We start from the raw sequence: 18,171 nt of genomic DNA on the forward strand, positions 1-18,171 counted from the left end.
CGTGTAATAGGAATTCAACATAAATCAGTGTCAAAATCAGTATGCATAATTCTGGCACTGATAGAAACTGTCCCCATCAGTAGTAGTAGGCTCCTGTCAATCAAAATAGTTTCTTGAAGGAGTAGCCATCCAGTGATATCAAGCTGGTGACTTTAGTCTTCTCCTGGTACTTACTGCAATAACTGGTTAACAATGACCAAGATATACCATAAGAGGGTGAAGTTTTATTTCCTTTCTGCAATAATTCTAAAGTTATAACACAATACTCACTGTTTATTTACTTGTCCAAAAACCGCAAAGAATCAACAGAAAGTAAGACGAGAGAAATGAAAACTCAAAAGAAGCAAATACAAGCTAAACCATAAAACAAAAAATGGAAATGGAAAATAAATTTGTTGTGTACATCGAGTTTATTTACTGTTACTTACGTTTACAGAATAAATGTACAGAAGAGAGGAAGTTAATTATTTACATACTGGAGAGCAATAACAAACTCATACAAAGCATATTAAGCCCATGGAACTTCAAGAAAAAAAAACAAAATATAATGCTTGTCAATATATTTTTAATTAGTTTTGAAATCAGAGCTGCCCTGTTTGATAATTTGTCAATAATAACAAAAATAAAAATAAACGCATTTCATGGTGCTCATAACATCTCATATACAAGTTTGACATTCAAGTTCCTATTAATATATATATATATATGACAATCTCTCTGATAAAACTAAACATATTTTTCACTGTCCCACAACTTTATTATATTTTTGCTTATTTTTTCACAAAGAAATGAAGTAGACCTTCTCCTATTGTCACACAAAGGAGGCAAAAACATGCAACCAACACTAATATACAAAAAATAAGATTGATAAAAAATAAAGCAACAAAGCTGCAAAATAAAACTTTGTCATGCAAATCATTCAAAGATCCTCACAAATGTTGAGTGGCATTTTTCAGTAGGGCTAAAGGATTTAAAATACATTCTTTGTAACAAACAGAAGTTAAAACACTGGACACTGATCACTTACTAAAAAAAATATATATATATAAAAAAGGAAACTAGTAAAAAATAATGAAAAAGAATAATCAATCCCAAACCCAGAATCGTAATGACAAGAGACTCAACTGACACACTTGACTAATTGATCAAATGGATCACTAAAAGACAATGTTAGACATCAATTTTAATGGGCATACTGGGAAAACTTATAGTTCACCGTTTTTTTATTTTATTTTATTTTTCTTTAGTATTATACACAATGGCTAACTAAAACAATTTAGCTTTGTGTGCTCAATCAGGGTGCCTGTACACATTCAGGGTGAGACGTCTCTCTAACCTAGCAAGAGCAGAAGCCCTGACCACCTGAAATAGAAGTGAACTCAAAATCTGTGCCTGAAAGCTGCTCGGAGGATTTTGCTGGCCAGCTCCTCTTGTGGTGACGAGCGTTTCAGCTGATATTTTACTGCTGGTGGATAACAAGAAAGTAACTTCAACATGGGACAGGATCTGATGATTTAGGCAGGGTTCTTGTTATTCATGTTCTCTTGTTCTTTCAATTCCTTCTCTTCCTGGTCTACAAACATTTCTTTGTATTTTCTACCTGCTTCATCATCCATTTTTTTCTTTTCGTTTTTTGTCTATCCCAAATCCACAGATCAAGTCACCAAAAGGAAATATCTATAAAGAGTTATGCTTAAGAGAAGTCTATTGTCAAAGCCTATCATCTTGCCTGACTGAAGGGAGAACTACAATACCATGGAATTCAAGGAGGGATGAGAAGTAAAGGTGATCCCAAGTCAGTCTGTTCAAGGGGTTAAACATAGTTACATTGAAGGACTTTTGCATGTTTTTGCGCTATCATTACTAGTTTGTTCTCCATATCCTGACTGGTGTTGCCCTGGCTGTGTACTCTGGATGGTACGAGGCAAGAGCGATATCACAGGGAGACTTGGAAAAGTTTTCAATAATGTTAATTTTTTAAAAAAAGAAAATTTAACTTTATTGGAAAAATGCCGAAGACACCATTGGCGATATCGTCAACGTCAGACCAAAGAGCAAATTCCTTTGCTTTGCTTTACACTCTCATATTACAGGCAAGTTGTCTTACCAGCGTAGATGGTTATGGAAACAATAAATAAGATACATGGACTCACTGATTATTATCATCAAAGTTATAATTATGAACATCAAAGATACGTTATTAGTGTGTGTATGTGACTATATGGTGACAAAAGTTGGGTTAGTTATTTCATATATAATATATGTCAGCAAGCATTACCTTTCAGAAACAGACAAATTTTTATGGCCAAGCTAAAATCTTGCACTCAATTAAAAAAACGATTAAACATCCTACTGTATTTAAAGTCAATTCTCTACCCTTAAGGGTGAACAGCAAATGCTCACCACCATCTATGGAATGTGAACATGAATCAATAATGAAGCAGCAACTAATAACATGGTGTTAAGCCAGTGGTCTGCTTGATGAAAGACAATGCTGCCGGATATACTGCTTAGACATGTCTGGCCTAGATGGGTTAAGGAAGGTCGGACACCAAATTACCTTTACAAATAGCGGCATCGAGCAAGGCATTCGGGTCAGACCCGTCCTACAGTTTGCTGTCACTAAGTACACAAATGTTAGGAGAAAGCGTCAGCTGTCCCGTGCCCCAAATTCTCCAGCAGGTTCTTTGCATCTTCAACCCTCTATCCCTTTGAGAAATATTTGCAATTTCACTCTTAGCAGGTGAAGATAAATATCTAATATTAAAAGATAATTAAGAAATTCTATAATATAATCATGATCAATAAATTCTATAAAAAAAAAATAATAATGATACTGATGTATTACCTTATCACAATAATAATATCTATTATAACAATAATAATACTTTTTATATTCATAGTGATAAAAATAACAATAACAATAATAATATTAAAAGATAAATATAAAAAATTACCCTTGTAATAACATTAATGAAAAAAATTCTAAAGTAATTATCTGCACCAAATGCACTTACAATCTATTTGGCTATGCACTAGTGAGAGGAGCAGGAGTCAAATGATGAACAACATTCAGCGGGCATCTGATGACTACAGCAGCAAAAACCTGACAATCACCTCTGCTGCCAAGTAATGACAGAATCACTTATGCTTCAGATCTACACTGGTATACACATGTGAATGACTAATGCATACACACACAACTGCCAAGCCTTCCATGGCTTAACATGACAAAATTATTATGCAACATCGGTGTAGTCAAGTCAGCCACCACGGCAGCCACTTCTAGTTGTCATAACGCAAAGCCAGCATCAACTACACTCTTACTCAACTAGTCTGGTATGTAAAAGGTATGCTTCATGCAATAATCCCTATCTGCAGTGCAGGTTAAGGCTTTTTCCAGGGCAGGTTTGGTCACTGAATCACTGTCAAATGCTATCATTAGCACTATCAAATACTAGGCTGTCCCTTGCCCTGAGGCTGCCCACCAGGTCTCGCTTTGTGTTCCAAGGATAAATATCCAGTTCCTAGGCAATCATTCAAGGAATCACAATTGATAGTAACTGAAGCTCAGTGCTAGTAAAACAAATGGTTTTGTTAAATAGTACAAAAATAGAAAAAATATACTAAAGCTCTGTAAATGTAAAGACTATATAAGGTAATCACAGCATGTTAGTAATACAAAAAGGCACATTTGTGCCTCAGGTCATAAACATTTTGACTGCTAAAGATTTGTCATGAAATGCGGAAAAGGCAAGTATGAGGGAAAATGTAAAGAAAGAATACATTGAAGCACAAACCAGCTACGGGGATGTTTTAGAGGAGCTGGGTGCTGAAGCCTAGCAGGACACAAGACACAACCGAAGTAAAAATTTCAACCTGCTTCAATGAAAGTCAACTATAGGATGTTAGAGACCCTGACACCTTAAGTGAGCCACACGAAGCAGGTAAACACTAATGTAGCACCAGACCACCTGTTCTAGCCTCTCCTGTACTCCAGTATTCACTGATCACATGTGGAAGTCTCATACGATAAGACGGACAGACCTGAGTTTCCTTTTAAACTTTTTAGACAGTTCTCTGTCATTCAAGTAAATAAATAATAACCAATCTAAACTTTCACCTTTTCTGTCCCTACTGACAGGTAAACTATTAAATATCAATAATAAAAACTAGAATATGACTCACATGAAAAACTTCCTTTACAGTTTAGCGTAAACCCAGTCTGCCACATCTAAGTATGAGAAGAGACAGTTGCATGTCTGCATTAACCCTTGACTGTACCCACTACCTTCGTTGCAGTTCCATGATCTCCAATTTTTTTTTTTTATAGTTGTTAACTATTTACTCCTACCGAATATTTACAAATCGTAAATAATAATCCATGATCAGCCAAGTTTTGTTTTTGAACACCTGGGAATGAATCATCACTGGTACCATCTGTTCTGATACAGAAGTGAACTTCACTAATATATTCACTGGTTTTTGAAGAAACACCTCTTTCTCTTCTTTGGCGTAAAACAACAAACGATCAGCAACACATCACTCTATACTTGCCACCCTTCCTTCAGCTTACTGCCTCCACCATCAGTGCATGATAAAGAGGCAATACAAAAAGCATCTATATACAGGTGCTCTATACCCACCCTGGACACATCTTACAACTTCCTCCGTTCTATCAGCAACCGTACCCAAAGTGCCGCAAAGGGTTTGGTGCTTGTATTATTACATCAGTATTAATAATAAATTAAAATAATAAATTACTTAGGGGGCTTTCTCCTCCCACACATATTGTGCCACTTGTCTCGCACTGCACACTGGCTACTGGCTACACTGGATCAGTCCATTTTTTTTTACCAAGGGGAAATATACTGCACCTACCACCCATGTGAGAAAAACAAGGAATGAACATAGGGTGTGGAAGGGCCTCAGATGGGTGTAATATAGACAGCAGCTCAGGTGTCAGAAGAGTGGGAGTAGAAGCAACCTGGGGAGCAGCAACATCGGCATCTGTAGCAGCGATGGCAGCATGCAGTAGGGAGAAGGGGTGACCAGCAAGCTGGCGGGAGGGGGAGGTGGGGCATGGCTCCTTCAATTCCATCATTAGCGGCACTCCCACACCTTGATCGTCTGGTCCACACTGCCCGTGATCACATAAGGGGCACTCCGGTGCATATCTAAAATGAGTTTAATTCACATGGTTAATCACATGTGTACGTCTTGCACCTTCTAAAGCAAATTGCAAACACAGAAATTTATCAACAACTGAAGATCACAAAACTTACCTAATGATGTACAGAAATGGGAGTGAGCATCCAGAGTTTTTTGGCATCGTTTGTTCTTTATGTCCCACATGCGTACAGTTTTGTCATCTGAGGCTGAGAGAATATACTTCCCTCCTGGGTGCACCAGGAGACCGCGCACCCAGTTGTCATGACCAACCAGAGTGAAGAGGCAAAGTCCTACGCCAACATCCCATATCTGAAGCACAAGGGACATGGTTAAGGTAAGTATCAGTTGATGCACACATCAATGAAAAGCAAGATCTAAAATTTCCCCCAGCCTTTATCTTGTAAATATGTTCAAAGTGTTTTATAGGAAGTATGCCTGCTCTTGATATTCCCAATTCTTCTGGTTATATTTACAACAACAAATAAGCTGAAAACTGCAACACAAGATAAAACATTAGGTTAATTTACATGAATTAAAATATAAAATATATACACACAAGCCTATATAAATAGACAGCATCTAGTAGTTCACTTTCAGCAAGTTCTTATATTTGCGAAAAAATTTGTTCATCTTTACGTACTTACCAATATCCAGATATATAATATTACAACATTCACCTATTCTCTCAAACTAACCTTAATTGTTTTATCTCTTGACCCTGAAATCAAGAATGGGCCCTTATAATTAGGTTTACGGTTATCTGTTGCGACAGCTTCATTAACAGAAGTGCACGCACTGCCCTCACACCACGCAATGCACTCAACCACATGGTCGTGTTCTCGGAGTTCAGCCTGTTGGTTATAAACCCAGGTTACATTCCAATTCATCGATACAGAATATTGATATATTTCTACCTCTAAACATATCATTAGAAAAGAGATGCCAAACTGCTTATCTTTGTTTTACTAGTATTACACTATTTGGAAATTGTAAATGAAGACACTTGACATTTCAAATGAAATCTCTGCTTCTTGACTCATATTGAAAGAATAATAGATTAGAAAAAGAGAGGGGGGGGGGAGGTGAAAAAAGACAAGAAAACTTACTTTACACTCCTTTGTTGCTGTTAGCCACACGCGCACTGTCTGGTCATTGGAGCAGGAAGCAATAAGGGAGCCATCACTACACACCCGTACCATCCTCACCCACTCCCGGTGGCCTGTGAAAGTCTTCACGCAATATCTGCCAAGATTACACATACCGTTGACAGACTTTTAATATCCATCCCCTGTGCAGATTTAATTTTCTTTTTCCTTTTAAGGGAAAGGATATTTCATCATACCTGAATAACCTAAAACATGTAAGAAATCAAATTGTCTTTCCAATCATAACTTATTATGGATCACATATAATCATCTACTTGATAAACAATCTTGGTAACAATGCCCTCACCCTGTAGCAACCTCCCACATCTTGATGGTCTTGTCTCTGGAGGAACTGAGGAGGTAGTCTCCAGAGGGCATGAAGGTGACTGAGGATACATTGTGGTCGTGGCCATGCATCGTCTTGACACACTCGTAAGATGTGAAGTCCCACAGCTTGATTGACATATCAGCGCTACAGGAGACTGGTGTCGAAAAAAAAAAGCAACATGATAACACACTGGAATAACCTGATTATCAGTTCGATGCAGAGAAAGGCCTTGATTCAAAGACATTAGGTTTGCTTGTCATTTTTCACATGTTGTGTTTATATTGTCTTTCCACAAGTTTGGTTAAAGAATGAGAAAGCTGGTAATCTTACTGCACATAAATCATTATGCGCAACTAGCTAATCATGTGCAACCTTGGAATATATAGAATTCAAACCAAATAAATAAAACATTATCTGTCAAAGAAATATCTAACATGGAAGAATAATGTCCATGAAAAACTTCGATAATGTAACAACCAAAGTAAGTGTCTCCAAAGTTCTTTTTTTCCATGACTATAAAGGCTAAATTTAATACAAAATTTCCTTACCAAGGAATTTGCCAGTGTGATCAAAAGCAATATCTTGAACACTGTCAGTGTGACCTTTTAATGTCTTTTCATAGTCTCCGGTCTCATAATCCCAAACTTTAATAGTTCCATCCTCGCTTGAAGATACCATCACAGAATACAAAGGGTGGAAAATTACCTGAAAATGAATCACACCACTTAAATCACAACACTTATCAGGAGAAAAAAATATGAAAGTATTAGACACATAAGACACGCAACAAAATTATCATGCAAAATTACAAAAACACCATTACTAAGAGAGAAGATATATCATACCCTAGTAACTGGTGCCCTGTGCCCAGAGAGGCAATACTTCTCTGGAGGTCTTGGAATCCATTCTGCAGGAGATCGCTTGTCTCGAGTAGGTGCGCCAGCAATATATTCACGCTCTGCTTCATTTAACTTTACCTCAAGTTCCATAACCTATAAAAGAAAATATACTTAGAAGTTGTAATATTTTCAGCACTACAACCAGCAAAAGTGAATATAGCAAATATAAAGGTCTGACAAGTAAGACCCCTTAAGGACATACCTTTTTCTGGAGCCTGATGACTGAGGTCCACTTCTTTTCCAAGAGACCAGCATATTTCCGTTCGATCTCCCCAGGCATGTCTGCTTCGGCCTTGAAGGCTTCCAAGGCATCCATGTAGCCATTGCTGCACAAGTAGTCAGCTATGGCCTTATTACTAAAAGGAAAATATTGGAATCATTAAACACTTGTGGTAACAAATAAATGTGGAGATTTTCTGTATGGTAAAGTTCTTGTCTTGAAAATAAATATCAATTATCTTTTTTGTTTTTCTTCCTATATGCTCTTCATTAATTTCCCTTCCTCCCTCTCACACAATCATTTCTCATTCTCTCATTCAAAAGCTAAAACTGAAAGGGCATGGAAATTTCAGGACCATTGATTTCTAGCTATCAACCTGGAATCACTGCTTCTAATAAACAAAATACAAATTTCTAAAATCTTTCTACATGAAACAGGCTGATTTTCAATGGTAAATGACTTCTCCCCTCTAACCCAATTTCTTTCCCCACCTATCATGCCATCCTTTCATCCATTCATTCATTTTTTTCTTATTTCTTTCTTCCATTCATACTTCCCTCAATTCATCAATTGCAACTCTTCCTCCTCGTATCATGTCCCCGCTCCCCCTGTCTGTTTGGCTGCCAATCTGTCCCTCTCTCTACTTTGAAGTCACGTTCCTCCCAAAATGTGTTCTTGCCTAATCTTCCCACCAAAAATAGATACAATTAACAGGGTTGAAATCCTTATTCACTGTGGATTATATGCAATGAAGTACAATTACATACATATCAATAACCGTAGTTAGTAGCTTTAAATTTATTAAATCCAACTTAACTTCTCAAAATATATGTATTCAAGGAGGGGCTTTAATTAAATGGACCAGGGTAAATGGACTGCTTCATTACTATAATCACTGTAAAGGTCAAGAACATGAACACACTTTCTGCAACAAATAAGTTCATAAAGACATATAATATTTGATATTATCTGCGAACTTATCAATCAATTAGGTATTTCTACTGAGCAACTCTTGAAGTCTGAACTTCCTCTGGGAGGTTAAGCCATACATAAAAGCTGGCTGCCCTTCCCTTAATTACACCTGCTTGGACAATCGGGCAACCCTTTCTATCGTGCCCTGCTTCCTACCATCTCCCCTACCCTTCCATTTCTTCTGATTTCTGCCTTATTCACACACTACTTTCCCTCCCTCTCCCTCTCTAAGAATAGCTGTGTCAACTTACAGTTCCTCTCTTTGACGCTGTGACAAAACCATTTTCATGATCAAGGATTTACTGTTGGAACCAAATGACTAGTGGGTAACACTTCTTACACCTCCATACCTGGAAAGACAAAGAAACAAAATAAGTATGCAGAGAATTTGCACACAATATCTTAAAGACAAATATCAATAAATCAATAAATCTGCCATCACCTTCTCTCTTCAACATAGTGTTTTATATACAAAACTTTCACCCACTAGATTTTTATGCATCCTCCTCTGCATATCGTAAATACAAATGACAGCACATAACCACCAGCACAAATTTCTGTGCATATGCATGTATATGTGCCAATGATAAAATTCTGAAAAAGGATAATATACCAATAGCTGATTTGCCATTTGGCACAGTTCTGAATCTATGAATACAATAGACTATAATCCCAAACAATTTGTAGTGCTCAACTTTTTTTTCAACTGTTACAAAAACCCTTTATTGTAAATCTACATCATTATAACTTCATGTGATCTATCCAATAAATTTAAGCAAGTCAATTTAGTTTCAATCATATATCTTCTTTAATTTTCTATACTCTTTAACATGTTAAGTTACAAAAACCTCAAGACTGTATCCACATGGTAAATATACGTCAATAAATGATAAACACAAATTTTCAGTCTCCCTTTATCATTACTGACAACCAACAGAACTCGCTTATTTCACAGATATGACCACCCATGAGCAGTGCAAAATCCCTTCTTACCAATGGTCTGTGCGGCATATGATATTATTTCTTATAATAAAGTTACAATAAACAATACATAACATTAGCAATTTGAAAGGCATTCATAGCCAATTAACTTCCATGGCATCCTTCAACAAAACAATAATATTAAAATAACTTTAAACTAAAAGTATTATCAAGGTAAATTATGATAGAAAATATCTAATAAGCAGTGCCATGTCTCACTTACTAAAGAAAGTGTAAGGTTTATGACTGTCTCAACTATAGTCAATATTGGTAAAAGAACCTGTTATTATAATAATATTTAACAAATAAGTAATAATAATGATTCATCCGTTTTTTTTTTTTTTTTCTTTTTTTTTTTTTTTTTTTGCCAAGTGAAAACTAACACAGAACTAATATTGGACAGTACATGATACCACTCTTATCCTTTGAACATACATTTTAGGTACACTGCATCCCCAGCAAGGCGCGCCAAAACCAACAAACTTAGCACATTACGTCATCTACCTCACATATGGATGTTTACAAGAGTGATTCTGCAATCAGGTTTAAGCCAATGACACCCAGACTGTGTTGTTTCAGTGACTTTCATTATTCTTCTGTGTGCTTCAGATCTCTTAGTTTGGAGCTCTCAAAGAATTAAGCAATAGGCATAGAAATAAAACCATAATCATACTTCCTTGTTTCAGAACAAAAATGTGGATATTTTCTCCCTGTTAATAACATGACATAGCAAATGAACATTATATTCTGTTTCAATAGGTTTATTTCTTTCCCAAAGAACACACAAAAAAGAAACTACATAAAGTCATGTCACATGTTTTTCTCTCATGAATATATGATTCATAACAAATATATAAACATAAGGTTTCTTTTCTACCCAATTACTAACACTAACAACAGCAATAGGTTGCTTTATATTTCTATACATCATGTCATTGATCACATTTATTTCTAAATCCAGATATTAAAACAACAAAAAATATTAACTTATGGCACCCACTGTGAGTGAAAATAATCAGCACAGGACACATGTTTACCCCAATCTCTTAAGCTGGTGGATGCACCATACACAATTTTTTTAATGGAAGGTTTTCTGTTCTACTTTTCAGCAGCTTTATCTCCTCCATGAGACAATCAAGTGAACAACAGTTTGACATTCTTTGAAGACCTCATCTATTGTGAGTGGGTTAACCCCTTGGACCCAGATAACGTTGCGGTCACATCAAGGAAAAACTTGGGCAGCTACCCGGGTGATCTGAACATGCCACCAAACGGGCAAATTGGTTGCAGTCCAGGTGACGCAAACTGCCGTAATGAGAGAAAGCCAGGGTGACGGAAAAGACTCGCCACGAGTGCACAAGTGTGATTTGACTCATTTTTTGCTTAGAAGGGGGCTTTAGCATTATTCCCATCAATAAACGAATGTGGAATGTGACGTGTGTAAGCAGTGACTGGAAAAGTGCCAGCTCCAGGAAGGACACTATTTCCATGCTGCGCACTGCATTCCTGGTTGCAGTGACCGGCAGTGCAAGTTGCATAACATAAAATTGAAAATTCCAAAAAGAGAGTCATATATGACATAAATAACCAAATGTTCCATATATTTTTTTTCTTGTACTGAGCTATTTACTACAGAGAGAGATGATATGGAGGCTGTGCAAGGAAAATAAGTAATTACCATCTGGATAAAGCAAATCAAAGAGACAAATATGGAAATTCGAAAAAAACGATAAAGCTTTTAAAAATTTACATAAAACAATTTTTCAAAGGGGAGGTACAGAGTCTTGTCACTGCTCATGGGTGTGCGTACCCATCCTACGCGCTGCACGCCCGGGAAATTGGCCAATTATGTAACCCATTGCCCGGGGTTTTCAGCTCCATGATTTCCACCATGCGACCAGATCCAAGGGGTTTGATATGCTGCTGGTATCAAAAATTACTGGGCACAAATTTTTAGTCTTGCTAAGAACCTCCCACCACTGTGGCACACTCGGCATCAATGCTGTTACAAGGAGGTACTGCGTAAATTTCCATCTTCTCATTCCTTACAATACTCTTTTATATGTCAAAGAATCTCTGCTGCAATACAAACACAGGGTATACTTTATCTAAACCTCACTGACACATTATCCAAATTTGTTTATATTGGAGAATGAGAACATTTTCTTCATCCTAACCTCTGTATCAGTACCTTTACCTCCTATCACCTCACCAGCAATAGCTTCCCCTCTTCAAGAGTTTTTTAATTCCCAATTCATATACATTCAACAAATATGAACAAAAATTGAACGGTTGTAATCTCACTGGTAATTGCAAATACAGCAAACTGCTATCACACTGACAGCAAAATCAACCTTGCAATACAGACAATTTAAGAGAAAACAACATGATATTGCATGTAAGGGCTGCAGAGTCACTGTCAATTTGAAAAGTTGAAATGTGACAGGCCATGTTGATACATCTTTTTCTCACTAGACTAAGTTCTTATGAATACAGGTATCAAGCTAATAGTACAGAGAATGGAGATGGAATGTTTCATTTTGAGAATGTCTTCCTTGTCTGCCTCAAAATATACTTTCTGCCAATTACCTACAGAAAAAGCACCCAAGATATTTTGCTGGATTTTTTTTCCTTTATTCTCTGTGTAAACATCTGCAATGACATACCAGTGAATCAATGCTTTCATATTGATTTTCATTGAAACCCCCAGAAAAAATGGCTTAATCCTAGTTTGTTTATATTGATCAAACAATTTGACACAGTACATTCCTTAAAACTGAAAATTTCAAGTGAGAGATCTGTGACCACAATTTACTTTGCAATTCATCTAATATATTTCACTTTAGCACATTTTGACTGAGATAGCGTTTCTCACCCTTGAATCGTAAAACCACAAAGGATCCATCCTTACATGGAAAGAAAAAGGATCCTGGCACTGGGATGATCATGAACTGTAATCCTGCTGTGACTAAGGGTTAAGAAACTCCTAATTTTTCTTGTTTGAAGCCCTGCCTACATGAACTATTTACAAATATGAAATTGCAGTCAATCAAAACACACTGATCTCTTGATATACACCCATAAGGGTTTTACATGTGGAAATGAAAAGGTCTTATAGTCTAAACACATACTGTCCACTGTGGTTTCATTTTGAAAGCTTTGCTTAAACACAGATGGAAGTCATCAAAATGTCAATAATGGGGCGCTCTCGTGATCACATTTGATTTTCCATTCTTTCTTTTTCTTCTTTTTTTTATTCTACTACTACTTATATTAACAACTTGCCACCAGGGATGGCATGTGCATAAATACCATGCCCATTGTGTATTTAACTTAGTAATTGTTTTTACATATAGATGGCTTCACAAGTACTAAGTCACCAATGAGCCAATTACAAGAACTACCTGTCCCACCTGTTTACCCTTTTCTTTGATTTTCGGTATTTTCTGGAATTTAATACTGCTGTTGGTAATGTCAGTAAGAATATAGTAATTATAATGTTTATAACAAAAATAAGTGTAAACATTAATAGCATTAGTTAAAAAAAGATTTCCCACTTTTTCAAGGAAAAGTGAAGTCACTAACTGACTTCTATGTGGATAAGCACTGGCAGAGCCATCTATGTGCAGAAACATTTAACTCAACATTGCCAACATTGCCAAGAGGAATGCACCATTTTCCCATTGCTGTTGGGTTAATGTTGTTATTATCTTTTGTAATGACATTATTATAATGTCTATAAAATACTAAAAAGTTAAGAGTAAAAATCATAGACAAAAAAAAAATAAAAAAATAAAAAATAATAATAAAGATATAACAGGAGATACACTACATTAGTTACTGACATCCTAGTGACAAGTTCTTGTAGAGCCATCTATGTGTAACCAAACTAAAATCATAGTGAACATATATATACCCTAGATCATTTCTAATATTTAGGAAATTTTATCCCTTTCTGATTTTCTGGCTATGGACAATGCACAATCATAGATATGGGCGTTTGAAATGTGTGTCACTTCAATGCTGTTGCAGCATGATACAAAGACAGTGTTTTCAAATACCAAAAATATCATCTGTAGGATGGTCAAGTTCCCTAAAGATCCTCTGTTTATGATTGGCATCTCCTTTTGAGCAGAAAATATAAACTGGTGCACCCCTACTTTGATTAAAAGACCCTCCCCTCTGAGTTTGTAATAATCGCCATCCTTAAGTATAATATGAGATATGCTTACATGGCCCTACAACAGTAACATATCACCATACTGTCTGCTGGATTTTATAATCACCAGGTATACCATTTTCAAAGAACCTGTATAAGGCTAAAATTGGAATAATTTTTTTTCTATAAAATATATGATTTTATAATATAAAAAATAAAATTAAGAAAAACAATAACAAAAACAACAGTAACTGCAATAATAATGATAATGAAAAACTAATGCTGATAATTATAGTTACAATAATCATGATTGACAATGATGATTGGTCAATGATGATCAGGACTGATCACTGATCATTGATGAAGATGATGATGATAACAATAATGAAAACAAAATATATCAACATTAACAAAAAATAACATCATCATCTGACAGACTTGACAATAAGAATATGACAATGACAACAGTGACAGAGACAACAAAAATAAGGATACGAATAATAATGACTGCAAGACAGTAATAATAAACAAACCAAAAGTGATAACAATAACAATAACAATAGCAGCCACAACGAAAACAATGACGACAACAATAATAATTAATATTCATCATCAATAAGAATTCTAACTAAAATCAAAAAAAAAAAAAAAATAACTGACAATTATCAAAATAACAATAATAGCAAAATAAAGACAAATATGAAAAAGACAACATAAAAATTTATAACAAAACACCATATACAATAAATCCACTTGCACTTTTAAGAATACTAATACAGTCCAGGTTTATCTACCTAAACAGGCCAACAGATCAATATCCTTCCTTTCAACTTCCGTCAACAAGCAGAAGATATTGTTGCATCTCATGAAAGGTCAAACTATCCTCATTTCCACTAACAACAGTCTTTGTTATCATATTATTTATGAGTCAGACCGAGATCATGATTTGTTATGAATTTACATTTCAATCCTAGTTAAAGAATATACCTTATATCAGGGTGCATTAGGGTGTATTTGTGGTTACATTATCAAATGCAATAAACAAATGAATCTGTCATTATGAAAGCCGCCATAGGAAAGGCAACATTCTAAGAACAGGTGTCATGAGAGATATTTCCTTCATCCAAACAAGTATGCAAAGTGAGACAGCAATGGGAAACAATTGATAAACCCTTAATTCCTTCTTTTCTTAACTTTAAAAATGTCAATAAAGCCAAAATACATTTTTCATACATGTTTCAACAGCTGGAGAGTATCTTCTACAAATGCCCCAGATATCCAGACAGATCAAGTCTCTTATCACAGCTCTTATCACTCAGAAAGCAATCCCCCCCCCCCTCCCCAGGTACAGCAAGACTGTATGAACCCCCAAGCTAAATTGTTCCTGAATGTTTTACATTTCAATTACTAGAATGAGGTTTTGCTTCAGGAAAATAATAAAAAAAACTACTTTTACATTTTCCTTAATCTCTCTGATTTGCATATCTCAAATACAACATAGATCAGGTTCAAACAAAAGATTAATCTGGAGATGTCAGTCTACTAACCACACCATTTGAAAAAAAATTATATCAATACTTTTGTGCCTCTACAATGAAGTTCAGGACAAGAACATCTTAGAATCCACTGAAGATACGACACAAAACAATACACCAACAAAATGTTCATCATCCTCACTAGGGTGTGACCTGTGAGCTGAATATGCATGTGACGTACAAATGAAAAAAGTAAATCAATGAACTTTTTCTACTTGAACTTTCATCAACTTTTCAGGAACACGGTACTCCGGGTTTGCAGGGTTTTAAACCTAGAAAATCTATTTGTTATTTTTCATCTACAAACATTAGCGACAGCTTACTATTTTCATTCATTATTCATTCAAGATCCTTAAACCTTCACTTACATCATTCAAATAATACTTTTACATGATACTTTTTGATATGGAAAGCCTAAAATTTACAGTACATATAAGTCTGAATTCTACTAAAGCTGACATTTCTCCTTATCATGCAGCATGTCCACTGATTTACTTATTGTGTCATAAATATACAGTACTTTAACATGTACTATGAAAATACATATAAAATAAAAAAAAAGGGTGTGCACTTTTCCGATAATGGAAATTTGCACATTTAAATGCATTACAGTTTCATACGTGGGAAGGTGTAGGGAATTATCTACCACGGGTGCCTGTGTAATTATCCACACAAGTAAATTAGTACAAATTACAACCTTATTCATCCCATGCATAAAACACGACATGGGTATAATTCAATTATTCAATGGGTATAATCTAATTATCTTTATTCAATGGTACCAATGCTGTAACTATAGCCTGAATAGATACATGAACTTATACACAAGTCTTGTCACTAAAGTATTGATCTCAACTTCTCGTATGTAAAAATTTGCAATAAGTAATCAAACATCCAACTTATACTCCTACAGACAATACGAACGTTGCCATTATAGAACTCGAGGTAATATCTTGCCTCGTACCAAAGACCTGATCTGAATGTTTGCAAACTGCTTTCCAGAGCACTGTGAAGAATTTTTGATAAATTCTTTTCAAGATACTGAACAGCTGAATACATTATATAATTAGTCATCTAACAAATATACTTCCTCGTTCCTAAAAGAAATAATTCTATTCATTATGTCAGAAATGCATATATACTTAGGCTTTATTTGATTATGCACAGATGGCTCCCAGAAGCACTTTGTTACCTAGGAGTTAATTACTAGGCCTACCTGATCTCGCTTATCTATTTTCCTTTGATTTTGAGGAAAGTTAATATCATCATTATCATTACCTTTATCATTCTCATACTTTCATAATCATGAAAGTAACACAAAAAAGACCTGTTTTTTCTAAAAACACAAGTAGTGGACAAATTAAGTAATCCTAGTCATCATATTCTGATTAGATGGTGATTAGGTGCTTCTACAGCTATCTATAAGTATTAACAAAAAACATAATAAATAAATAATCAAAACTATAAACATTTAAAAATACAGCAAACAGCATATTCACCCGGCACATAAAAAAACAAAGATCTATAACTGCATAACAAAAAAATCAACCTGACAATTGAAAAACAAAGCTATTTTCCTCCATATATCATTGCAACATGATCTTTGAACAATACTAAACATGTTTTTCATACGCTGATGGTATTTTGACAGAAATAGTACTACTATTTTGCATAGATGAAAATAATAAAACAGTGACAAGTACATGCCTTGATAAATGCTGAAAAGAAAAATTCATTCTTTATGCTGGTGACACACGTGAAATACACATTTTTTGTGAACAATTTGATAAGACCATTTCATACAAAAACAAAAAATTATATATATATATATATCTTTGAATCCAGAAAAAACATTTCTTCAAAGAAAAGTTTCTTAAAATGAGGCGTAAACATGCCAACATAACTATTAAAACCACACCCCCATGTCTATCTCTGCCCACTCATACTTGTATTCTTGCAATGGCATATATTATGACAAAAAAGAGCTTGCAACATTCCCATGCAATTTGACATCAAAATAAAGATAGACTCCAAACTCTTATCTTGCTGTGCAGTGGAAGTTTGTCAGCCTTTCACAGAGCACAAAGCAACGAGGCTGCAGCTACTACTTGACACACCAACACTACCACGGTGGACTCTAGTATGTTAGCCGTGATTCAGAGATGACAGTGGATGGTGTCAAATCTTGAAATGATAACAGCACACACAACGAAAGGGCAATAGCGTAAAAAAAAAACCTACAGAGTAATAAGTAGAAATTCATGGTATGCCTATGGTCACCGACCAAAGGTATTTCCTGTGCATCAAGGTATCAGTATGGCATCCCCACACTTTGTTGGAACTCCAATGAAGCTATAGCTCCACCACATACACTCCAGGATGAGAAACTCCAGATCTCCCTTGCCACTGCTGATGTATTACCACTTATCAAACATGTCCTTCAGGCACATAACCACATAACTTATAATTACATATACCTATTTATAAATTTATAGAAAATACATTTAACACTTTCCTAGCTGAAAACTGCAAGAACATGATCTAGCACAATGAAAACTTTGGTGTTGTGTGCAAGAGTGCCTTCATGTCCCACCCAATACAAAGACATATGTCAAACCACACGTTCCAGGAGCAAACTCAGCCTCCTGTGCAACAACTGCAACAGTGACATCCCCCCCAGAGCCCCCTCCCACGCCCTCAGCACCTCCGGGAGTGAGCAATCTGCTTTAAGAAAATACCAAAGGCACCTCCTGTTCAATA

At 35.5% G+C, this 18,171-nt stretch overlaps 1 protein-coding gene across 3 annotated transcripts in view; it reads right to left on the reverse strand.

Moving 5' to 3' along the window:
* Positions 1 to 391: 391 nt before the first annotated feature.
* The window catches only part of Lis-1 (LisH and WD40 domain-containing Lis-1), an 18,507-nt gene continuing 727 nt past the window's right edge, over positions 392 to 18,171 (reverse strand). For 2 of the 3 annotated variants that reach the window (XM_027355966.2, XM_070144048.1), the window contains exons 2-10: positions 8,988 to 9,086; positions 7,747 to 7,900; positions 7,491 to 7,637; positions 7,194 to 7,350; positions 6,625 to 6,799; positions 6,279 to 6,414; positions 5,868 to 6,023; positions 5,286 to 5,481; positions 392 to 5,177 (exon numbers count right to left, since the gene is read on the reverse strand). In XM_027355966.2, the coding sequence (XP_027211767.1) occupies positions 5,104 to 5,177; positions 5,286 to 5,481; positions 5,868 to 6,023; positions 6,279 to 6,414; positions 6,625 to 6,799; positions 7,194 to 7,350; positions 7,491 to 7,637; positions 7,747 to 7,900; positions 8,988 to 9,025 (1,233 nt within the window). In that variant the 5' untranslated portion in view covers positions 9,026 to 9,086 and the 3' untranslated portion in view covers positions 392 to 5,103. Of the gene's footprint in view, positions 5,178 to 5,285; positions 5,482 to 5,867; positions 6,024 to 6,278; positions 6,415 to 6,624; positions 6,800 to 7,193; positions 7,351 to 7,490; positions 7,638 to 7,746; positions 7,901 to 8,987; positions 9,087 to 18,158 lie in introns of all 3 variants that reach the window. The other variant, XM_070143988.1, reaches the window with a different exon arrangement.

The sequence above is a fragment of the Penaeus vannamei genome, chromosome 1 (genome assembly GCF_042767895.1).
Source record: "Penaeus vannamei isolate JL-2024 chromosome 1, ASM4276789v1, whole genome shotgun sequence".
NCBI lineage: Eukaryota > Metazoa > Arthropoda > Malacostraca > Decapoda > Penaeidae > Penaeus > Penaeus vannamei.